General features: G+C 37.8%; 12 protein-coding genes across 12 annotated transcripts; 6 read left to right on the top strand and 6 right to left on the bottom strand. All coding sequences in view use genetic code 12, as the record gives it.

Annotated features, from left to right (window-relative positions):
* Nucleotides 1-779: 779 nt before the first annotated feature.
* On the bottom strand, nt 780-1049 carry STF2 (Stf2p; the record flags this gene model as incomplete). The annotated part of the gene is made up of 1 exon (XM_049324817.1): nt 780-1049. One exon carries the CDS (start codon nt 1047-1049, stop codon nt 780-782), a length of 270 nt encoding a protein of 89 aa, XP_049179504.1.
* Nucleotides 1050-2751: 1702 nt separating this feature from the next.
* SOD6 (Sod6p) lies at nt 2752-3804 on the top strand (the record flags this gene model as incomplete). Its single annotated transcript, XM_049324816.1, has 1 exon — nt 2752-3804. One exon carries the CDS (start codon nt 2752-2754, stop codon nt 3802-3804), a length of 1053 nt encoding a protein of 350 aa, XP_049179503.1.
* Nucleotides 3805-4024: 220 nt separating this feature from the next.
* Nucleotides 4025-5473, bottom strand: KGF56_003480 (arginyltransferase; the record flags this gene model as incomplete). Its single annotated transcript, XM_049324815.1, has 1 exon — nt 4025-5473. The coding sequence occupies one exon, from the start codon at nt 5471-5473 to the stop codon at nt 4025-4027; it is 1449 nt and encodes a 482-aa protein (XP_049179502.1).
* A 249-nt stretch (nt 5474-5722) lies between these two features.
* Nucleotides 5723-6898, top strand: KGF56_003479 (transcription factor IIF subunit; the record flags this gene model as incomplete). Its single annotated transcript, XM_049324814.1, has 1 exon — nt 5723-6898. The coding sequence occupies one exon, from the start codon at nt 5723-5725 to the stop codon at nt 6896-6898; it is 1176 nt and encodes a 391-aa protein (XP_049179501.1).
* A 462-nt stretch (nt 6899-7360) lies between these two features.
* RPL38 (60S ribosomal protein eL38) lies at nt 7361-7597 on the bottom strand (the record flags this gene model as incomplete). Its single annotated transcript, XM_049324813.1, has 1 exon — nt 7361-7597. The coding sequence occupies one exon, from the start codon at nt 7595-7597 to the stop codon at nt 7361-7363; it is 237 nt and encodes a 78-aa protein (XP_049179500.1).
* A 426-nt stretch (nt 7598-8023) lies between these two features.
* On the bottom strand, nt 8024-9073 carry KGF56_003477 (mRNA splicing protein; the record flags this gene model as incomplete). The annotated part of the gene is made up of 1 exon (XM_049324812.1): nt 8024-9073. The coding sequence occupies one exon, from the start codon at nt 9071-9073 to the stop codon at nt 8024-8026; it is 1050 nt and encodes a 349-aa protein (XP_049179499.1).
* A 775-nt stretch (nt 9074-9848) lies between these two features.
* On the top strand, nt 9849-11444 carry KGF56_003476 (peroxisome biogenesis protein; the record flags this gene model as incomplete). Its single annotated transcript, XM_049324811.1, has 1 exon — nt 9849-11444. One exon carries the CDS (start codon nt 9849-9851, stop codon nt 11442-11444), a length of 1596 nt encoding a protein of 531 aa, XP_049179498.1.
* Nucleotides 11445-11856: 412 nt separating this feature from the next.
* Nucleotides 11857-12765, top strand: KGF56_003475 (uncharacterized protein; the record flags this gene model as incomplete). The annotated part of the gene is made up of 1 exon (XM_049324810.1): nt 11857-12765. One exon carries the CDS (start codon nt 11857-11859, stop codon nt 12763-12765), a length of 909 nt encoding a protein of 302 aa, XP_049179497.1.
* A 214-nt stretch (nt 12766-12979) lies between these two features.
* KGF56_003474 (tRNA threonylcarbamoyladenosine dehydratase) lies at nt 12980-14362 on the top strand (the record flags this gene model as incomplete). Its single annotated transcript, XM_049324809.1, has 1 exon — nt 12980-14362. One exon carries the CDS (start codon nt 12980-12982, stop codon nt 14360-14362), a length of 1383 nt encoding a protein of 460 aa, XP_049179496.1.
* Nucleotides 14363-14605: 243 nt separating this feature from the next.
* On the top strand, nt 14606-15310 carry NAT2 (Nat2p; the record flags this gene model as incomplete). The annotated part of the gene is made up of 1 exon (XM_049324807.1): nt 14606-15310. The coding sequence occupies one exon, from the start codon at nt 14606-14608 to the stop codon at nt 15308-15310; it is 705 nt and encodes a 234-aa protein (XP_049179495.1).
* Nucleotides 15311-15478: 168 nt separating this feature from the next.
* On the bottom strand, nt 15479-16858 carry LEU5 (coenzyme A transporter; the record flags this gene model as incomplete). Its single annotated transcript, XM_049324806.1, has 1 exon — nt 15479-16858. One exon carries the CDS (start codon nt 16856-16858, stop codon nt 15479-15481), a length of 1380 nt encoding a protein of 459 aa, XP_049179494.1.
* Nucleotides 16859-18941: 2083 nt separating this feature from the next.
* Nucleotides 18942-21119, bottom strand: NDT80 (transcription factor; the record flags this gene model as incomplete). Its single annotated transcript, XM_049324805.1, has 1 exon — nt 18942-21119. The coding sequence occupies one exon, from the start codon at nt 21117-21119 to the stop codon at nt 18942-18944; it is 2178 nt and encodes a 725-aa protein (XP_049179493.1).
* Nucleotides 21120-24145: the final 3026 nt, after the last annotated feature.

Raw genomic sequence — 24145 nt, 5'->3', positions numbered from 1 at the left:
GTTGGAGACACTCCGGGCCATGGGTTGGGTGCTGTGTTTGGAACTATCAAATCTGTCTCGAGAGCTATCGTTTCGAAATTGGGGCTTCTCAATTATTCGTACCAAATTAGCCTATTGAAAAATATGGATAATTGGATAGATAATGCAAGAGATCTTATAGAGGAGGGAAAAGTAAAGATCTTTATTGATCACATTTATCCCTTTGGACAACTAATGGAAGCTGTGGAACGATTAGAGAGTGGGAAAGCAGAGGGGAAGGTTATCTTGGAAGTTGCGAAACCAGAGAATTGATCAATACTATCACCAGAAGTCTTCCTTGTTTGCTATCAAGGGGGGGGGGGCTTTTTCCTCAATTTCAAGAGCTAGCTATAGTCAGTAGTGTTTAGTAATGTATTCTTTTTTATGCTACCAAATGTTCCAAAATCCCGATTTGGTATTGAAACAGGCGACTTCTCTCAGGCGAGCTCTGTTTATGGCGGGTTCTGTTTACGGAGAGTCCTGCAAGGCGATTTCTGCCAGGCGACTTCTGCTTATGGAGAGTCCCGCCAGGCGACTTCTGTTTCTTATTCAAATAAGGTTCAAGAATTAAAACGTCAACTTTGTTGATTTCAGTATAAATCTATCTACAATGTAAAATATACATATACTCATCAAACCCCAATCATCAAACATCATCACTTCGTAAAACCGTAAACCGCTTCATCACCCACATCACTTCATTATACATTATACAATCATCAACTTAATAGCCCTCAAAAAATTCAGCAATTTCTTCTCCACTATTTAATAAACTTCTTATCCAACAAATCATTCAATTCATTCAATTTGTCCTCATTCATGTCATGGTTTGAATTTCTTCTTCCTTCGCCGGATTTGAACATATGATAGTCTTCCTTATTCAACTCATCACCTGGTTGGCCCCAATTATTTTTTCCAGCTCCATTCTTTTTAACCTTAGTTGGGTTTGTGTTTGAGTAACCGTTATGAGTAAACCATTTTGGTTCTTGAGGTTTTCCTTCTTGAACTGTCCATTTCTTTGTCTTTGACATAATGCCTGAAAATTGTTGTTGTTAAAATACGGGTGTTTTTTTTATATCTATTAGTTATATATATTATCTATAGATAAAGATAAATATAAAACTAATGAGTTTAACAAGTTGAAATGGTGAGAAAGGTGGGAGAAGTGATCCTTAATTTATAGTCGAGTCACACCGATTAAGGGGAAACCTTAATAGGAAAAAAAATAAATAGGCTAAGCTAAGAAAGAACTTAGGGGGGAGAAAAGAGGAAAAACAAAAAAAAAAGGGGGGGGAGGAGGAGATTACGAGCCATTGACCCAGTTGATTCATTGTGTTCCAATTGTGGTTGTACGGTGGCAGTGATGATGTGGTGGTGTGGTGGTGCTTGCAGACTCTAGTCATTTAGATTGTTCTTTTTTTTACATTGTTCTTAGATATTATTTATCTTTTACTGTGGGTACAAGTAGTAATGGTAGTTACACCTATTGTACATACCGTATCGCAACATAAAGTGTCTGATATTGAAACCGGATATTGAGTTTCGGTTGTTGGGTGTCTGGCTAATTCCTCTTTTTGTCTGTCTGTTGAGTCATGGGATCACACAATTTTCTTTTTTTACGTCTTATCGTATTATTACTCCCTGAGAAAAGAAAAAAAAAAAAGGAGGGGGCGGTCATTAATTGTTGAGCCATCCAGGTAATAGAATATGTGTTACATTTGGTAGCAAGATGTAAAGGAGTAGTAGTCGTATCAGTAGTAGCAAATATACTTAACTCCTATTATGTCATAGAAAGAATGTTGAGCTGTTCTTTTTTTTTTATCGAATGATAAGAAAATTTAACAGACACTAGAAGAGAACTCATTCCTTATTTTTTACAAAGCCAGCTACCCAGCTCCCTATAACGTGTGACGCAAAACATTGCCACCAAATGAGTCAAAAGCTCTAATTTGTTGTATATTTCTCTAATATCAGTCACCAATTTAGCTATATCTTTATTCTCTCTTTGTCTGAGTCTTTTAGATTCTAGATTCTTCTCTTTCTGTAAATAGTGGGGCACAAGAAAAATGGTCACACGAGATACCTTGTCGTGTGATATGGCTTATCAGTTGGTAGCATTGCCGCAAAACTTGTTTGTTTGTTTGTTTGTGCATATTGATAGGTAGCGTTTTTTATATTGAGAAACGGATAATTATACACCTACTAACCCTTTTCACTCCAGCTGTTGGTATCACTGAACCATCTCTCTTATAAAGAAAACATAAATAGGTTAATAATCCCTGTAGAGAATAGATTTGAAGAAGTAAAGGGTTTCATACCTCCTATATCCTACCAACTTTTATGACACTATCGAGCGAAGCGAGATAGTGGAGCAGCACTGACTACATAGAAACTATTTATCGTGTCTACTCCATTGACTAGACTCGCTCTACTAATGTCGCCCTTATCTAGACTCGCTCTACTAGTGTCGCTTCGCTCGCTAGTGTGCCTTTTGTTTGATATGCGCTACCTGCTACAAATTTTATTTTTCCATTTTGCAGCCATTCCATAACTTAAAAATAAAACCCCCCTAGAAGATATGAACACGGGTTGAAATCACAAACTTTTCCAAACATTTTAGATGAACCCAGCAGTACACTTTTAACCCTTCATTCTTCCATTTTACAATTCATCATCCGTAAAACTTTAATATACAACGCTTAATTTTCCACCACAAGTTCCGGTCATTTTTAAATGAAGCTTTTAACAGTTTTTAATACAGTTGTTTTATTTTTAACCACTTGCGTACTTTCCAATAAAGCACCTAAAGTCAAGAAAAATCCCACCAATATAGTAGCAGTTGCCGATTTCCCCTTTGGTGGAAACAAAGATGTAAAAGGGAACGTTGTATTTACGGCATCTCAAGGCAAATATGTTAATGTTCACGTTGATATGACTGGGTTCCCTGAAGATTGTGGCCCTTTTTACTACCACATTCATGAAAGGTCTGTACCTGAAAACGGAAATTGCGAAGCTTGCGGATTACACTTCAATCCGTATGAAGCTAATGCCGACTGTTCAAGTCAAAAAAATGACGGATATTGTCAAGTTGGTGATTTATCGGGAAAGCATGGAGTGATCAATTCCACTTGCTATGATGCCAAATATACCGATGAATTTTTAAGCTTGAATAAAAAATCAAAGAGCTATATTGTTGGTAAAAGTGTAGTTTTTCATTACCCCAATATGACTAAATTGGCATGTGCCGACATTGAATTGGCTAACGATTTAAGAATTCAAAGTTTAATTGATGACTATATACAAAGCGATGACACCGTGCAAATTAATGAGTTGAAACAATTGTCGTTTGCCGATCAAGACTACCATTTTGACGAATTGGAAGCATTGCTGATGGAAACTTATGATAATGACCCTGAAGGTGAAACTGCTACGAATGTAAACATAAATGCAGCTGATGATAATGATAAAGGAGGTAGTACCTTGAAAAACCTTATTCAAGATGTTAAAATCTTACCTCAGAAACTAGTCAACAAGACCAAAAACCACTGGTCAAAACAAGATGAAGATGAGTTTGAAAAGACAAGATTAGAAAGAATCCGGGCTCAGAATCTTTACAAACAAGGTGAACCAAAATCAACTTCGAAATTGGACAAATATCAAAATTACTCAAACGTGTCTGTTCATGGGATCTCAAGTGATTGCGCTAACAACGCAGGTTCAATCTCTATCTTGGATACAGTGTTTGGTGGATTTATAACTGCGTTATTTGCAGTGATATTGCTTTGAAATAGCAAACATTCCTTCCTTTCTTTCTTCCCGCATCCTACTTTCTCACACACCACAATAACTATTTCATCTTTTTTTTTTTTTTTACTTTCTTATTTGCTTCTCACCCATTGGACGTTTCTTCCTGTGGTCAAAGACTATAATAAATATACATTGTCATCATGATCATCATCAACATCATTAAATTTATGCTTTCGGTTTCTGAACAATTTTTAGTTAGTTAAAAAACGAGAACTACTTGTTTCATCCTCTCAATACCGAATAATCTTATACAATCGATGATTAATCCTTTTCCTTCATCAGATAACTGAGAAAACTTAACTTTTTTAGATCTACCTCCAATAAGTAATCTTGTTTCAAAGTCACTATCAAGAGCTCCACTTTGAAACCAATAAAGTATCTGAGGCAATGGGAAAACTCCAGGAATTACATTCGGTAGATTATACTGATTTGTTCTTGAAACGGAGTATTTGTTGGCTAATTCATTTCCTGCTTTATTCGCAATTATTTCAACATCACAAGACCCATACAATTTCTCGGCAACATTAGTAAACCCATCTTTTACATGTCCCTCATTTGGGTACTGATTATCCGGCATAAAGAATTCTCCTCCTCCTTTCTCTCCTTCTCCTCCTCCTTTGTTACCCCTGTCAGCCTCACCAATCACAAATAACCTGCCATTTTGAATAAATTTCCTAACCTCTGCTAGAGGATAATACGTCTCTGTACACAAATCCAAGATTTCGCCACCAAATTGATCTTTATACTTCATCTTGGGACAATCCTCAACATAGTACCCAAGGTAATACCAATCATATTCTAATTCATTGCACATTTGAATTTCCTTGATTCCCAGTATTGTACCCAATGATAAATACGCATAATCAGGATCCCATATAAAGTATATTGAAGAAATACCACTCGGTAAAAAGTCGAGAACCGATATGGCTATTAACTTGCCATGCAAATAGTAGCACTCGTGAGTTGGTCCAATTCGTTTACTTTGTCGGCAATAATCTGTACCAGCTGATTTATTTTTGGGCCAATTTTCAATTTTCAAATTTTCCCAATCTTGAGGTTTTCCTTGCACTTCATTCCCTGAAAAGGGTGTATTACAAAGAAACCTAATAAATGATTCCTCGTCAACATCATCGGGATCATCATTATGTACTCGGACTTGGTATCTTTTATATAATTCAAACTTCTCCCTAGAAAAGCTCGACGGCTCAAACTTTGTATAAAAGTCCTTAGATTTCAAAATTGCCTCGATTAACCTACCCAAATCAAAAGTATTCTTGGCCAATGGTGATAATTCACTAGCTAGCGGACATATAGCATTAATGAACTTATTGACAATTTTCCGTTGTTTCTTGGAAATTTGAAAGTGCAAGAAGTTGGTTCGAATCGTATATAGCCGACAACACGATCTAAGTAGATCATTCTTATATAGAAAAGTCCCCGATCGTCTAAAACCTTTATTTATAAGCTCGTCATACTCTTGACACGTCATTTCCCAAATCGACATCCCTATCGTCATGGATTCTTTCACCAAACCACCAAAACCAGCCCTTCTTCGACTTTCACTTTCCAAAGCATAATGGTCTAGCTTAGAATCCTTACAATACCCACAATGTCCATCTGGAATATAGCTCGGTGGCGTTACCTTCATCCCCAAACCAAAATCTCTTCCATTCCTTTATTCCAAGGCATCATCTCCAAGGTTGAAAAAAAAAGTCAAGAGAGAAGGTTCCGAAAAATTACAAATTCGTTATCAAAGCATCACTTTATTCTTTATAGAATCATTGTTGTTGACTACACCGGGGTGTCCCTTTCGGCTTTTACTTGTTGATATTAGGTTTAAAGAGTGTGTGCTATATGGATAGTCACTTTTTTTGTAATTTGAAAGTGTAGCTATATCATGAGTTCAGTTAAACAAAGTCCCGTTAAGAAACAGTCTGCTGCTGGTGCTGCTGGTGGTGCTGCTGGTGGTGCTGCTGAAGACAATCCAAAGAACACCGATGCGTTATCGGTTGGTGAATTTGATGATGATCCGTCACTTTTGTCTGATCCAGAAGAGTATCTAGAAGAAAATGAGTCGTTGGATATGAATTTATCCTCAGGTGATCAAAAAATATGGCTAGTCAAACTCCCCAGATATTTGATGGATGAATGGAATAAGCCAGATGTACAGAAAAGTGGCAATACATTGGGCAATGTCAAAATCAAAAAGGACCCAAAAGGGAAGCTACAGGTGAAATTGATCCTAGATAAGAAATTACCCAATATTCCTCAAGAGTACGATATCAATATGTTGAACACGCAGGTTCGAAATACCTATGCATTTACTGAGGAGAACCTCAAGAAATTTAAACAGGAATTAACTGAAGTTAATCAAGCACCCAACCAACCAGCCTTGAAAGAAGTGGATGAAAAAAAGAAAAAATTCCAACCAAGGCAAAAGTTTAAGTTCTATAGAGTACAGAAAAATGGAGAAGAAGGAAGCTCTACTCGAAAGTATATCCCGTTTGTTAAAACGATACCTAAAAAGACAAGCTTACTAGGTAAAATTTGTCATGATTGTTCAGTAGTACCGCTGAAAAACGATCAGAGTTATGCCGCTTTACTTAAAAACAGAGAGTCCCTAGTTAAAGCCCCTGAGCGACCAAAAGTAACCTTTTTAAACGAAATACCTGGTGTTATTCAATCCAATGCTGGTCCATCCATCAAGGGGAACAACACCTCTGTTTTCCTTAAATCAACACAGCCAAAGAACAAATCCGACGGAAGAGCAACAAGAATGCCAAAAAAGGATCTTTTGGATTTATTGTTTCGATTATTTGAAGAATACGAGTATTGGTCGATGAAAGGTTTGAAAGAAAAGACAAAACAACCGGAATCGTATTTGAAAGAGTCTTTGGATTCGATTGCAACTTTAATTAAAAAGGGTCCATACACTTCGAAATATGCATTGAAGGCGGAATATAAGAGATTGAGAGATGCAGAAAAAGCAGCTAGATTGGGACTTGATGAGGAACAGGATAAGGAGAATGAAGATGATGACGTTGAAGACGAGGATATGGAAGAAGTTGTTTAGCATAGTTTTATACGCGATTTTGAATCTTGTTGATTTACTTTTGCTTTTCTGGGTGAGGTGAGTGAGAAAGTAAAAGACGTTTTTCTTACATGTCACAGTCAACTCTACATCATCAGAGGTATTGATGGCTAGTACGGGAGGAGATAGCCAGCGAAACGGCTGTTCCTAGACTAGGGCAATCTACAACATAGTCCTTCATTTTTCAGTCCTCAAGTACCCCCACCCCACTCACATATGCTCTCTCTCTCTCTCTCTCTCTCTCTCTCTCTCTCTTTCTCCTTGTCCCTGCTACTTTTTCTCCCCCTCTATTTCCTTGTCTCATCTTCCCTCTCTCTGTATCTTTCTCTTTCCTTGTCTCGCCTTCCCTCTCCATGTATCTCTCTCTCTCTCTCTCTTTCTCCAGTTCTTACTTTTTAATTTTCAAAATTATATTATATTAAAAAACACATTTACATAACTCCTTTACAAATTCTTAATATCCAATGTAGGTGGTAATGATTGCTGTAACTTCTTGGCTTTTGCGGCATCGTTAACAACTAAAGTATACTGGTATCTGGAGCCTCTAACCTTGAACTTTGTTTGTTTGAATTTTTTACCATTGGCATTAATCTTGCTGTTTACCTTAACAATAGCTGATTTCACGTCTGATCTTCTTGCTAATTCAACAAATTCTTTAATATCTTTGATTTCTCTGGCCATTGTGTATGTCTATGTATGTATATCTGTATGTATATGGTTCTTGGTAAGAGCCTGAGTAAATGCTAAATCTTCAAAGGTTAATTTGATAATTTATTTTTCACCCATTTGGTGATTGCGAAAAATCGCGGATTAATTTTTTTTTCAACAAAGAGGGACGTTTTATCACGTGTGTCTAATTAAATGTAGGGTATAACCCTGTTGCCTAACAGCACCAGCACCACCGGCACCAGTAAACCAGACCAAGCATTAGCTACTAGTTTTTATCAACTTCGTTATACTGGGTCAATTTCGCATCGATTTCTTCTTGACAAAGCCCCTCTTCTCTGATTGAAACTTTTGGCTCACGCGCAAGCACGGGTTGAGAAACTGGTTCAATGATTTCTTTTCCCTTGGTTTGCTCCTCCTCCTCCTTCTCTTTGGTTTGCTTCAATTTCTTTCCATGGTGCTTCTTTCCTGTATGTTGCTCCTCCTCTCCTCCTCCTCCTCCTCCTCCTCCTCCTTCTCCTTCTCTTTGGTTTGCTTCAATTTCTTTCCATGGTGGTTCTTTCCTGTATGCTGCTCCACTATCTCGCTTTGCTCGATAGTGTTGCTGCTCAAAGGCATCACTCTGTATTCTCTTTCTTTGAAATTGATCAACCTTTTAACACTGATAACCCATCTTCTTGTAGACTCGCCAACCATGATATTACTGGTGCTATGGGTACCGGCAATTTTCAGACTTGCGCTTCTTGCATGAATTCCAACATTAACGACTCCAATTGGCCAACAAACGTTCCCAATACTCAATTGCAAATAACTTTCATTTGCTTTGTTGAATTGGTTAGCTTGAAGATGGTAGATGATAGTCGATAAAGATATCAACATTTCGTTTGATAATTTGTCACTTCTTAGCTTGTACAATAGTTTGATTATTCCAGTTTTGGTTTCTTTGAGTAAATACTCATCATCATCAGATTTATCCTTTAATTTATCCCATTCGTTTATCAACGTCTTTAGATAAACTCTAATTTGAACTCTTAGTTCATCACGATGAGATTCAATGTTCATTACTGATTCGAGCTTAATTCTTTGTTTTTCGGGATCTTCGTAGTAACATCTCTCCTTATTCACCCAGTCAGCATACTTTTGATTCTGTAAATCAAGCTTGAGCAAAAAATGGAGTCTCTTTAGTTTTTCATTCTTTGTCAAGCTCTTGTCAAGTTCGTTATACTGGGTCAATTTCGCATCGATTTCTTCTTGACAAAGTCCCTCTTCTCTGATTGAAACTTTTGGCTCACGCGCAAGCACGGGTTGAGAAACTGGTTCCTCGTATATATCAATGATTTCTTTTCCCTTGGTTTGCTCCTCCTCCTCCTCCTCTTTGGTTTGCTTCAATTTCTTACCATGGTGCTTCTTTCCTGTATTACCCGTTTTGGTAATTTTATTAATTTTCCGTTTCTTATTTATTTCCTTTGATAAAAGAGATGAAAAGTCCATAATTACTCAGTAAAATTAGGGGTGAGATGACTTGCCGAGTTACTAGGTTTAACAGAGATCCTAATCCTGTCCATTTGGCTCTAAACCTCAACAGTCCAAGCCTCTAAACCTCAACAGTAAGTCGAGTCTCTGTTGTTACTCTAAAGCCTCTGCCACTAAAAAGAATCTCTCACTTGGCACTTTTCCCTTAACATTCTCCCTTTACAATTATTCTCTTAACATTCTCCCTTAATAATTCTTCCACACTACAATTTCTTCATATGAACAAAAGGAGCAGAAAAAATAAAATACCCCAATATTCTCAAGTGGAGTTGTTTATAAAAAGTAAGGACTGGCCCAACAACTCGGTAAAGAGTTATTAAAGGCAAACGTGTCGCGACACAGCAGCTAACCCCCCCAGTACCCCGTGTATATTCATCTCATTTATCTATTGGCAGTGTCTTATTCTCGCAATTACCATACAAATATATTCAATACTCAGTTAATATACTCAATATACTCTGTATAATTCAATATACTCTGTAAAATTCAATATACTCAGTTATTACACTACAACTAAATTCAATATACTCAGTAAATTACACTACAACTAAATTCAATACTCAGGCAATTTCAATACTCTGTGAAATTCAATACTCAGTTAAATTTCAGGTTGGTTAATTTTCTGGTTAATTTTCTGGTTAATTTTCAGGTTAATTTACAGGTTAATTTTCAGGTTAATTTACAGGTTGATTTACACTAATATACCAATTCTCTCCTCTCTGGCTCAAAAGATATGTCTACTTCTGATACTGCCAATGCAAAGTCATTAGACGCAGAGGGAGAGGCACATTCAAGCACAAATGATACATATACGGCTGAAGCTCCAAGCTCAACTACGGCAACGGAATTAAGGGCTAAATTTTCAACTACAAAATCATCTAAAGCTAATGCTACAACTACAAATACAGCTACTCCCCCGGGATCATCCAATCTCTCGAAACCCCCTAGGACAAGAAAAACGCAGTCTTCGCCGCTATTGTCGTCAACACCGCCGCTGGTATCAAAAGCACTAGTCAATGCCTACCCTTATTTAATAATCATAAACAAAATTTTGTCAGTTGCTACATGGACCAATGACAACTTTTGGGTGAACATTGTTGTTATATCCATATATGCTCTCGTGGTGTTGTATTTCGAAAACTTGGTAACGTGGCTTGGACATTTGATCATTGCAGCAATAATTACTCTATACGCCTTGTTGAACAACAAAATCATTCAAGAAGCAAACTTACATCCAACTTTGGATGAAGTCGTACAAGCATTGAACTCAACTTGTGTTAAAGCCGATATGTTGTTGTTGCCAATTACTTCACTTTCCTTGACTGCTCATGACATCAAAAGATTATTGTTCACCACTGTATTCTTAACCCCTGTATATTTGATAATCACATTTTTATTCATCAAGCCAAGGATCGTTTTGTTATTTACCGGGATATTCATAATGACTTATCATTCCTCATACTCAATTGTGATTAGAAGAATTGTATGGAAAATAAAGTTTGTGCGCTTGGTGTTCTTCTACTTAACTGGTTTGGACTTGTCGCAAACTAGGAATCATTCACTATTTGCAGCTGCTTTTGCTAAAGTTCAAAGTAACAATGCTGAGAATCTTGGTAATGAGGCATCAAAACCAGTGCGCTTTACTTATGTTATTTATGAAAATCAAAGGAGATGGCTTGGTATTGGCTGGACTAGTAACTTGTTATCCTATGAGAGAACACCATGGACAGATGAATTTCTCAATGAGAGCAGCTCAATTGATACTTTCAAACTTCCAAATACTTCAAACAACAGCGACATTTCACTAGTGGGGTCAAATATGAATGGTGCAACTTGGAGATGGGTAGACAAAGCATGGAGATTGGATTTAACCAATGACGGCGCAATCACATTACCAGCGTCAAAGCACTCCAAAACAACTGCAAATCCAACAGCAGACGAAGGCTATATTTATTACGACAATTTGTGGAAAAAACCCTCAACTGAAGATACATTTTCCAAATATACCAGAAGAAGAAGATGGATTAGAACTGCAGAATTAGTATACGAGAATGCCCCTAACCAAGGAGGTGTGTCAACGGATACGACAAAATTGACAAGTTCTGGTGATTCGGTGAAGGCTACAGGTACAGATTCAAGGAAAAACTTGAGATTTGCTGCTGACGTCTCGGTGAAAGACGATGATGAGAAAAAGGAGAAGGAGAAGGAGAAGGAGAAGGAGAAGGAGAAGGAGAAGGAGAAGGAGAAGGAGAAGGAGAAGGAGAAGGAGAAGGAGAAGGAGAAGGAGAATAAATTGGAAACGGAGTTGACCGATAAAAAGAATCTATAGGTTTTTCATTTTTTCTTTTCCTTTTCCTCTCCATTTTTACATACTTACATTACTTTAAACAGTAAAGGCCCCTCTTTTTCAGCCCCATTCTCTCTCTCTCTCTCTCTCCCCCCCCCCCCTTGTAAGTTGTAGAGTATTTTGAATCTATAACAATCGTGCATAATCAATTAAGAATGAGCTGATTTATCTCAACAATCTGTACAGTCGGATGTTTTCGGCGTAGCTTAGTTATTGGTTATTACTTCGGCGATCTCCGAACCACTAACCAATTTTTTAACCGCGCAAGTTTACTAATTTTTCAACCAAAGTGATTCACGATAACGAAATTGATACGGAATTAGTTTATAAATAGCGAGCACTGGGCTCTTTCTTTTCTCTTTCTTTTCTCTATTTCAACCTGTAGACAAGAAGAATGTCAGAATTGTTCGATAGCTCTTACGGAAAAGCCAACGTCAAGTTTCTCAAGGTCAAAAAGGACCCATCAGATCCCCAACATCAGGATGTTCTTCAAGCTAACGTGCAAGTCTTGTTAAGAGGTAAATTTGACAAATCGTATACAGACGCTGACAATTCGTCAATTGTTCCCACGGATACGGTCAAAAACACAATTTTAGTCGAAGCCAAGACTCATAATGTATGGCCAATTGAATCATTTGCCGCTCATTTAGCTAACCACTTTACATCCAAATATGCTCAAGTTGAAGGTGTTGAAATTTCCATTGTTCAACAACTATTTACTAGGATCAAATTGAATGGGAAAGAACACCCACATTCATTCAAATACGATGGACCGGAAACACGTGAAACATCTTTGAGTTACGACAAAGCAACCAAAAAATTAACATTATCGTCCTCGATCAAAGGCTTGACTGTTTTGAAATCAACAGGATCGATGTTTTATGGCTATAATGTATGCGACTACACCACTTTGAAACCAACAAAGGACCGTATATTATCGACAGATGTTTCCTCAACGTGGACATTTGATTCGAAAAAAATCGGTTCGTTGAACGATATTATTCAAAGAGGACAAATCTTTGACAATGCATACAAAAAGGCTAGAGATGTAACTTTGGAATTATTTTGTACTGAAAACTCACCATCGGTTCAAGCTACAATGTACAATATGGCAGAAAAGATTTTGAAAAACGTTGATGAGATAGCTACTGTGACTTATGTTTTGCCTAATAAGCACTACATTTTGTTTGATTTGGGATGGAAGGGAATCAAGGAAAACAATGAATTATTTTATCCATCATCTGATCCAAATGGGTTGATCAAATGTACTGTTGGTAGAAAAGGTCAAAAGGCCAAATTGTAAAATGCCCCTGTCAACTCTAGATTTGTTAGTTTGTAATTTGCATTTAAATAAAAGAGTTAAAAAGAAATGAATAGGTTTCAGTTCTCAACTTAAGCCTCTGATCCAAAAGAGCATACACCCATTCGATTGATGAAAAATTTCTGTTTGGGTGCAAAATTCCCCTGTCAATTTTCTCTCATCTCGCGGCTCTCTAAGAGAAGTGAAAAATTGCAAGATGATCACACAAAAGAGAAGAAGCACTTTGAAGTTTGATAGGTCTGTATGTTTACTGGGGAAAATGTCATCTAGACAGGTCTTATTATCCGTTCTAGCGACGGCCGCTGTCACAGCAACTCTTGTAGAGGTATATCATGCTTATAGAAAACATACGAAACAGGAAAAGCCCTCTCCCACCATCACCACTGGGACCATCAGTGCACAGAACCAATATCCAGAAGAATTAATTCAAGAGCAATTGGCAAGAAACTATGCGTTTCTAACTGAAGAGGGTATGAGGAAAGTACGTAAACAAAGAATAGTGATAGTTGGTGCAGGTGGAGTGGGGTCATGGGTTGCTACGATGCTTGCACGATCGGGAGTTGAAAAATTGCGAATCATTGATTTTGACCAAGTTTCCTTGAGCTCATTGAATCGCCACTCTGTAGCCACATTGAAAGATGTCGGGATATCTAAGGTTGAATGCTTGAAAACACATTTGTTGGAAATCGTACCATGGATAGATATTGAAGTTTATAAAAAATTATGGAATTTGGAGCTGGCGGATGAATTAATTTTGGGTAATTCTTTTGAACCAACTTTTGTGGTTGATTGCATCGACAACTTGGATACAAAATGCGATTTGCTTACGTTTTGCTATCAAAAGAATATCCCTGTTGTTTCTTCGGGTGGTGCTGCTACAAAGTCCGACCCCACAAGAATTAATTTAGCTGATATTTCCAAAACTGAGGAAGATCCGCTCACAAAAAAGATTCGAGTCATTTTGAAGAAAAGAGGTATATTAGAAGGTATCCCAGTTGTTTTCTCAGCCGAAAAGCCTGATCCCCGTAAGGCGAAGTTGTTACCATTACCTGATGAAGAATTTGAAAAGGGACAAGTTGATCAATTATCCGCGCTTAAGGATTTCCGAGTAAGAATTCTTCCTGTCTTGGGAACAATGCCCGGTATGTTTGGGCTTGCGATAGCTACATATATATTAACCACAGTCTCAGGGTATCCCATGGAGCCAATAGAGGGTAAAAACAGATATAAAGTGTACGATGATTTAATAAAAAGCTTAGGTGCTCAACAATATCGGATAGGCGAAGAAGATCAAAGAATTCGAATTTCAACCCAGGACGCTAGCTACTTATTAGAAGAGGTCTTTAGAGGAAAATCACCAATTTCAAATCACTCATCAAGATTAACTTTAAGTAGATGGGACCCTTCAAAGGAGATTAGCTTGCAAAATGTTGTTATAATGACAAAAGAAGAACAAAGAGTCCACGAAAAAAGAGTTCTACTTGGAGGCGAATCCATAGAGAATGTATATTCAAAGCCTGTTCTTGATTTGGTAAAACAAAGACTCGAAGATGAGGCTTATTACTCGCAATTTCGATAAGAGAAGGCGCTTTCCACAAAATAGACGTACCCCCTCAACTATAGCAAATAGAAAAAGTTCTCTAATTTAGTAGCAAGGGTTTTGAATAGGCTGCGAAAAAGGATCTCAAATTTGGCAGAGAATAAAAGAACAATTTTTTTTTTCAGCCAAATACAATCCATCTTAACTCCCCGTTCTTTAACATTTCCAAAAACCCCCCCCCCCCCCCCCTCCTTTTCTCCTCTAGCGACGACTCAGGATACAATGTATTCTTATAATCCAATTAGACGAATTGGTTTTTGTCTAGGTCTTGGCCGTGCACCACCATCCAAGGTAGCCTCTTGTATCTTTCGTAGATTTCAATCTAGAGCACCACCATTAAAGAAGGCACCGCAGGGCATAAAAGCATTAATGAAAGAATACGGATACCCCGCACTTGGAGTATATTTTGCACTATCAATGGTTGATTTGCCGATATGCTATGTTCTTGTACATTCTCTAGGAAAGGAGAAGATTGAATATTATGAAAACAAAGTAAAGCAACAATTTGGGTATGGGATGAGTGATGATGAATTGGCCAAGAAACAGGAAATTGAGGAAATACAACTGAATATAGACAAACAGCAGCAACAACAGCAGCAGCAGCAACAACAACAACAACAACAAAAGGAGGAGCAATCAAAAAGCATGTTGGGTTTCTTAGCAAGTCAATTTTCATGGACTGAGTTTGTCATTGCTTATGGATTACACAAGAGTTTGATATTTATCAGATTGCCTATAACTGCAGCTATTACACCGGGGATAGTCAAAATCCTTAGACTGTGGGGTTTTAGAATTGGAACTGATAAGTTTAGCACCACTGCGAATCTTGCAAAAGATTTGGCTAAAAGTGGATATAAGGATATCACCGCAATGAATCCGAGATTTGGTAGTCGACCAGGGAAGAAAAAATGGTGGTGGTTCTTTTAAAGAATAGACATGTACTGTATTTGTATATATAAAAAACATTGAAAACTTTCAACTATCCTTTAGGACACTCTATTGTACTTTTTTGTTACATATATATCTGTATATGTATATAAATATGTGAAGTTTTTTCACTTCTCACCCACCCCAACACACGCTATCTCACTCAATCTATATCCCCAATACCTTCTTCATCCTTTCATATACAAAGAAAGAACAAGCCACCATAGGAACAACCTTCATATACCCAATACTTAACCCAATAAAGAACCCCCTGAATCCATTTTCTTTGTAAATCAATTTAGCAGTTTGTTTAAAGCTTAAGAAATTACCATTATTTATGGCTCCACCAACTTGCATTCTTCTTCTAATAACTTCAAAAGGGTATGCAGCAGTCTGAGAGAATAAGCCTGCTAGTCCTCCAGCAAATAATTGGGCGTGTGCCTTCAATGAAGCTCTTGATTCCCGTGTAGATTTCGTCTTTTGGTAAACGGAGTCGCCTCTTTTGGTCTGTGGTTGGACTGTGTATTTTGCCAAGTATTTACTGCGCAAAGCATCATGCAACAAATCATGAGTATAAAAACTCACACCAGCATAAGGAATCATCCCCAATATGGTTGGAGCAAACCCTCGATAAAAATTACTCACTTTTTGCACTCCCTTGGGCAAGAAATGTCTTGTTATTCGATACCACTCGGGATCGTTTTTTCTAATTGGCGGGTTTTCGTTGTATATCAATTTAACAATTTCCCATACTTTGCTACTGGGACGTTGATTTTGGCGACTGTGATGATGATGATGCGTATACAGGTAATGTGTAGGGTGTACTTTTAAATGCACTAGATTTTTAGTTTCAAATGCTAGTCTCACTCGCACCAAGTCCAAAGGGTATGTGAAAAACACTGAGGCTAATCCCGATAACGAACCAGCCATAAATCTCCTTCCTGCAGTTTCGTATAAATCATTGGGTATTAAAACTTGTCTTATTTGCTCATAAGCGACAAATTTAATTGCGGCATAAGGAAATATCCTTACTAATGTTATGGAGTGTCCTTGATAAAGGCCTCGGATTCCGTCGCTTTTCCAGATCCATTTGCCAGCATCGATCAATCCGTGAAATGTGCCTCGATATTTGATAAACTCGGGATTAGAAGTTTGGAAAAGGATCTTGATTCGATCTAGTGGCGCAACAAGAGTCTTGGCGCAGCACCCGGCCATACCTCCTGCTATACCCAGTAGCATCACATACTCCAAACTTTGTTTGTCTATGACTTTGATACTTTCCAAGGGAGTAGATTGGTCGTTAATGTAGTGACCTGGTTGTGGTTGTGATGATTGTATGTTGCCGCTACTTGTCACTGGCGGTGTCGGTACTCTCGATGTCATTAATATACCGTCATTCGGTACTCTCGATGTCATTAATATATCATTCAGTGCAGATGTCATTAACATACCGTCGTTCAGTGCAGATGTCATTAATATACCGTCGTTCAGTGCAGATTGTGTCAGTTTCGAGTGTGTTGCATTTCGTAGTATGGGGTTTTCTGACATTATCGACAATGAAAAACTTTGCAATCTGGGGTAAAGAAAAAATTTTGTTCTCTTCTCCTAATGAAGAAGGTCAGTTTCAGCTTCAAGCTTTGCTTATTGGAGCTTTAGGGGGAAAATATCAAGTGGGGAGGCAAGGAAACAAAAAGAGACAAATGAAAATGCTAGTATATAAACATGTAAAAACCTGCTGCTTCAAGTCGAAAACTCCCAGATATAACTGTACTCTATATCTTTATATCTCTGTGTATAGTTTCAAAGAATTAATTAACAATAATCTGACCCGTTTCGTGGTGGCTGAATTTTCTTCCTCTGGGCGTTTTCTTTCGTAGTAGAGTGTGGCCACTTGGTAGCTATAATAATAAGGCATTAAATACTTTTTCCGTATCTCGAGAGAGGGTAGAACAGGCGGATTATTGCAGAAAAAGCATTGGCAAAACAGGTTGAAAGGGTTATTGTCAAATAATAATAATGAATTACCAATCAGAGGATATGTATTGACACTATCGACACTATCGACACTATCGAGCGGAGCGAGATAGTGGAGCACGCTAACTGCCACCGACACTATCGACACTATCGACACTATCTCACTCTGCTCGATAGTGGAGCACACTAACTGCCACCGACACTATCGACACTATCTCACTCTGCTCGATAGTGGAGCACACTAACTGCCACCGACACTATCGACACTATCTCACTCTGCTCGATAGTGGAGCACACTAACTGCCACCGAGACTATCGACACTATCGAGCAACACTAGCTTCTTAAAACACTACTCTACTCTCTCTTCTCTTTCGATAGTGTCTACAAAGTGTTGCTCCACTATCGAGCAGTGCGAGACAGTGGAGCAGACTACACCGACACTAGTCCCTTTTGAAAACGCCATTATTTCCTGTAAAGTATACACTTTACTCTTTACACTTTATAGTTTCTGGTTCCACTTACACTTTACAGTTTCTTGTTCCACTTACACTTTACAGTTTTTGGTTTCTACTTACACTTTACAGTTTTTGGTTTTTACTTACCAGTTTCTAGTTTCTAGTTCCCGGTATTTAAACTTTGTGTTGTATTATATCAATGTTCCTTTTTCTTTTGTATTAATGAGCCGCAGGAAAAAAAAACAAATCCGGTAATTTTATTGTTTGTTTTTGTTTTTGTGGGGTAGAACTGAAATGCGATGAGGCATGAATTTTTGATACAACAATATTCATAGACGACCATTCCATACACACCAAGTTCACAACACGTGAGAAGACGGGTTATGTAAATGATAGTCCATCATCGAGCACACACTATCGAGCAAACACTATCAAGCAAACACTATCGAGCAGAAACTATCGAGCAGAAACTATCGAGCAGAAACTATCGAGCAGAAACTATCGAGCAGAAACTATCGAGCAGAAACTATCGAGCAGAGCGAGATAGTGAAGCAACACTTTGTACACATAATCTCGCTCTGCTAGATAGTGGAGCAACACTTTGTACACATAATCTCGCTCTGCTCGATAGTGGAGCAACACTTTGTACACATTATCTCGCTCTGCTCGATAGTGGAGCAACACTTTGTACACATTATCTCGCTCTGCTCGATAGTGGAGCAACACTTTGTACACATTATCTCGCTCTGCTCGATAGTGGAGCAACACTTTGTACACATTATCTCGCTCTGCTCGATAGTGGAGCAACACTTTGTACACATTATCTCGCTCTGCTCGATAGTGGAGCAACACTTTGTACACATTATTTTACATTTTTTATAGTCCGTTTCATTATATGTATGTATATGTAGATTTTTTTTTTTTAGATAGTAATAGTACAATACAAAAGATCTCAAAAATATTGGAATAATTGGACAGCTTCTTTAGCAAAATCAACAACATTGTCAAACAACAGCAATAATGATGATGATAATAATAATAATAAAAAAAAGTAAAACCAACAAGTACTGGCAAGACTTAACAACTAGCAACGTAACCTAGCTAAAACAAAGGTAAAATGGAATCCCCTTTTATATTTCATATATATATATAAAAAAAAAAGGAGGAAAAAAAAAAGGTAATCCAGTTATCCACATACATGCTAACGATGGTGATCAACTGGAGATGCACTGGTAGGAGGCCTATAACCGGATGTTCTATCTTTATGGTAACTAGAAGGCGATCTTCCTCTAATGACCAAAGGCGGAGATTCAACTGATCCTAATAGTATAGGCTGAATTTGTAAATCTTCATCTTCAACAATCCCCAATAATTCACAACTTAATGTGAAGTATCTAGCTGAAGTCAGGGTACTTTTAACTCTAATTGAACTTGTAAATTGTATTCTCTCAAAACGAGCCACCTTGGAAATTGAGTCACTAGGGTAATTTCTTAAAATTGATGAATCAGTTTGGCTGTTCAAATTATAATCATTATAATACTGATTTCTATCAAAAAAGAAAATCTTATTCATATGCTCAATTTTGCCACCATTACGCTTATTGCAACTTGCCCGAACGGTATCGTGGTCTGGCAAGTCTCCAGGTAACGCCGGGTATATAGGTGGAGGAAATTGTGGTCCTTTGTCTCTTTTTGCAGTATGTTGAATTAGTGAAATGGCAACATCATCATCGGAACATTTGGCAACTAATCTAATGGCAAAATAACTAATGTCTAATCTGGTTTCTCCTGCATGTTGGGAGTGATGAGGATGATGCGGATGGTTGTGTGGCTGGACAAGAGATGCAGGTTTGGACCCATTGTGTCCGTGTCCATTCATACCCTGGTTTTTTGATGAAGCATCGTATGTGTAAAACTTATTCTCCAAAAACCGATTAAAGTCCAAGTTTTGGAAATTGAAGGAAGCAACCAATGTGAAATAGTTACGCTTATACCCAATCCAAGTACCGGTTTCTCCCATTTCGAACCCACGATCTATTCTCGCATGCAACTGCGGCACGACCGGCATATCATTGGATTTTAGGTATATGTGTTGGTGTTGTTCCATCATACCAAATGGTGGTCCAATTCGGAATAAATCACTTGATCTAGGGGCAACTTTCCTAGTGGCATTTTCCATAATTTCATTTTGACTGGCTCTGGCTAGCATCTCCATGTGATGCTGTTGAGCTAATGAGTGCGCATCAATTGCACCTTGATCGTGTCCTTGTCCTTGTCCTTGTCCTCGCCCTTGTCCTTGTCCTTGCCCTTGCCCTTGTTGTTGTTGCTGTTGCTGAAGTTTTAATTGTTGTTCTTTTTGTTTCTTTGTTTGACGTGGCTGTCTGGTATTCCTTATCTGCTGGGCTTGTGCCTGTGCTTGTTGCTGCCCTTGGATTGACGGTTGCGGTGTAGCTTGTGGAGTATGATGAAGAGATTGAGCTATCGGGTTATGTGCAAGATGGTGAAGCTGCGGTGGCGCTATTGGCGCCGGAGCTTGAGTTGTAGGTATTTGATGACCTAGATGATGCAATTGTTGTTGTTGGGTTTGCAGCTGATATGCCATTGGGTTGAATTGGAGGTTAAGCTGCTCATGTGCATCGTGCCCCGTAGTGCTAGACATGGAATTAGTAGCACCCGGTAAATGAGGCAACATATGTTGTTGAGCTTGAGCTTGTGTATAATGTTGCTGTTGAGCATATGGATTTGGTGTTAACAACTGGTGATGCAACTGTTGATGGTGAAGTTGTTGCTGTTGTTGTTGTTGCTGCTGCTGCTGTTGTTGTTGTTGTTGTTGCTGATGATTTTGAACTCCATAATGTGTTAATGGAACACCTCCTTGAGTGGTAGCAGCAGCTGTCTGTTGGTAAGGTTGGGGAGTATGCAGTTGTGAATGAGACAAATGCAGCTGTTGCTGCTGTTGCTGTTGTTGCATAGAATAAGGATGAAACATTTGTTGCAGTTGAGGAAGTGTGTGCATTTGATGGAGGTGTTGCATATGTTGCTGTTGTGGAAGATGTGGTTGTGTGTGAACTCCATTTACATGAGCTGTTGACACCGGACCTAGCCTACTTGTATCATATAAATGAGAATTCTGAAGTGGTTGGTGCTGCTGCTGCGATAGTGGTGGTGGTGGTTGTGATTGACCAACAACGGTTCTGGAACGTTGACTAGTCACAGGTGTGCCTGCTGCTGAAAGTTGGTGCTGCAGCTGGTAATGTTGTTGATGTAACGAATCGTCGGCTTTTAATCCACCACGATGATGCATACCTCCTCCTACATTAACCGAAGAAGCGGCCTCACCAGCTGAAATAGCAGAATCTTCATTTGCCAAGGTCATCATCCTTTACCAACCTCCAAAAAAAAAAAAAGGCAGGCGGGGGGGGACAGTAGGTTTTGTATGTATCTATCTTTAGGGGGGAACAGTAGATTTTGTATGTATCTATCTTTAGGAAAAACTGTAGGTTTTGTATGTATATATCTTTAGCGGCAACTGTTTTTCACAACTCAGCGACGTTGTCCCTACTGTTGGTGCTATCCTTGGATGCTATAGTTGGTGATGGCTTTGGACACTATAGTTGCTTCTGTTCCTAACTGTTACCTGCAAAAAAAAAAACAGGCGGGGGGGGAACAGGTTTTGTATGTATATATCTCTAGCGGCAACTATTTTTCACAACTCAGCGACGTTGTCCCTACTGTTGGTGCTGTGCTTGCTTCTATTCCTAACCGTTGTTTTGGTTTGTTACTGAAAACTTTCACTGATAGAAGAAAAAAAAAAATCTAATGTTTAATTTTTCTTTGTGTTAAACAAATAGGAAAAAAACGATCAAAGAAAAAGGTAAAACAAAATGTCGAGGGCCCACAGACAAATCAGGGAAAATATGTGTAGGCTGGGTTATTTTCTATCGCTAAAAGTGACTTTAGCTAAATATATCTAATCCAAAAGATAACTTTTCTCTCTCTTTTGTCTTTCTCTCTCAAACTTTGTTGAAAGAAAGCTCTTTGTAAATTTTTGATCTGTGATGTCTCTGTCTCTTTCCCTGTAACTTTCTTTTTTTTTTTTTCTTTTAAAAATAAAAATAAAAAAAAAAAAAAAAAATTTGGTATTTGTGTCTTTGAGTCTGATGATTTTGGTCGTGCACCTTTGTTACCAAAGTGATGGGATTGATGAGATTGGTATAAGTATAAAAATAACAAAATAATCCACCAAACACAGGTGGGTGGGGAGGCTAGTGAGATAGTGGGTGGGAGGCTAGTGATAAAGAAAGAATTCTATTTGAATTGTTAACTGAATGGTGTAGATATTGTACAAAGGGGGGAAGGGGGGGGAGGGGAAGGGAGGGGGGTGTTTTGGTTATTTCTGATAGACTTGTGAGGAGGAGTTTGTATCTATCACTAATTTTTCAAAACTGAATTTAAGCTGGGTCTTAACCGGGTTCGGGTTCAGTTTGACTAGTAACTAGTGGCACGCGAGTTCAGGCTCGGTTATGTTTGACTAGTGACTAGTGACACACGGGTTTGATACTTGTGTCAGCTTTATCACTGATTTTCAAATAAAATCGATGTTGATTTTTTTTTTTCCCAGTTTCTTTGCAATCTATTCTCTTACTCCTACTTTTTTTTTTGCAAACACACGGGTTCAATAAATCGAGTGTTTATAGTAAAACACAAATCCGTGTGTCTATGTAAAAGATTGGTTTGATATTGTGTTTTTGCTGCTGGTAGATAGCAGTATACGTCAGTATGTGTCAGTAAGCGTCAGTAAGTATCAGTAGATTTTGTTGAAAAGAAAGAAAGTCAATATTAAAAAAATGAAAAGACAAATTTTTCACCTTGCTGGAAAAAAATGATTTTGTGAAGAGATTGGATGAGACAAATCACATAAATTTGCAGAGAGCATAACACCTACAGATTTTTTTTTTTTTTTTACATCAAGCATAACAAGTTTGGGAAAGGAAACATATGGAAAAGGCATTAAAAGTAATTACTTAGAAGACAAGATAATCTAGAGTTGACGATAATCAGAGTTGAAGTACAATTTGAGATGGCGCAGCCTTTTCTTTAATTTTGTTTCTCCAATTATTGATGGTTTTAAAATTGGAATCCTCATGTGAGATGTGTAAATCCAGCAAGTCGCATTTTCTAAGTCCTCTTGTACTTACTCACCTTTACCTCGGCAGAACAGGCTACTTGCAATAGAGACTGTAGCTACTCTTATTACCCTATTTCTACTTAACATCGCTGTGTGTTGTCTTTTGGTTTTGTCCATTGCGACAATCCAAAAAAAAAAAAAAAAAAAAAACGTATCTTTTTTTTTTTCAATTTTGTGCCAACGGCAAATAATTTGCAACTTTTACATTTCGGTTAATATGCTAAGTAAAATATAGAGGATGGGATGAGGCTAGAGAGGGAGAGAGAGAGAGAGAGAGAGAGAGAGAGAGTGTGTGTGTGTGTGTGTGTGTAGAAAATAGAGGACAAGTAGAAATTATGAAACACAGGGGGGGGACAAAAGCCAACAATACAACACGGGTTTTGTATTGAGAAAGATGAAACAGATTTGATTATTATCATGCTTTTTCTCCCACTTTTTCTTTCGTCTTTCCTGTTATACCTTCTTACCATCTTTTGCATTGTTGTACTGCCACAAAAAGTTAAAACCGATAGCGTTATTGAACTCTGAATTTCATTATAAGATGATTAACATTTACACTTTTGTGGTTAACATTAAAAATGCCGTTAAAAAAACTGAAAGAGCGCTTTTTCGTTTAACCGAAAAAGAAAAACCTTTTTTGTGTTGCATTTGTTTTAGTACATGGTCAAGTGTAGTATTATGTTACTACTACAACAATGGCATAGATCGCTTGTGTCTATGTAGTAAAGCAACTATCACAGCAACTACAAAATAAATCCATTTTTGTTTTGAGAGCTCAAATGTTGAAATAAAAAGGTACAATGGTAGAAGAGCAACGATTGATTTATTTTTTTCCCGTTTTGAAATTCCAGAGTTTTTGCATTAGATGCCTATTACGTTTTTTATCCATTTCCGTTAAGACTTACGTCAATCTTTAGTAGCATATGGAGGGGCAGACTAATTGAGATTTATTTCTAAGTTGAGGTTTTTCCAAGCAGATAGATTAATAGAGGTTTTTCCAAGCAGATAGATTAATAGAGGTTTATTTAAGCAGATTGTTTTAACATATGGAGGGGTAGATAGGTTTATTTCTAAGTAGATTGTCTTTTCACTTTTTTGATCCTCGGCAAATTCCTTTTATGGGAGGATTATGTGGTATCTAGCCTTACACTATTGTGTGGCTTGTAGTGGCTTATAACATTTTGAGCTTTTCTGGTTTAAAGTTTTTGAGGTTTGCA

This window comes from Candida oxycetoniae, assembly GCF_023343755.2.
Source record: "Candida oxycetoniae strain CBS 10844 chromosome Unknown scaffold37, whole genome shotgun sequence".
Classification (NCBI taxonomy): Eukaryota; Fungi; Ascomycota; class Pichiomycetes; order Serinales; family Debaryomycetaceae; genus Lodderomyces; species Lodderomyces oxycetoniae.
The sequence above is the reverse complement of the archived record's forward strand: the minus strand, read 5'-3'. Positions and strand labels throughout refer to the sequence as shown.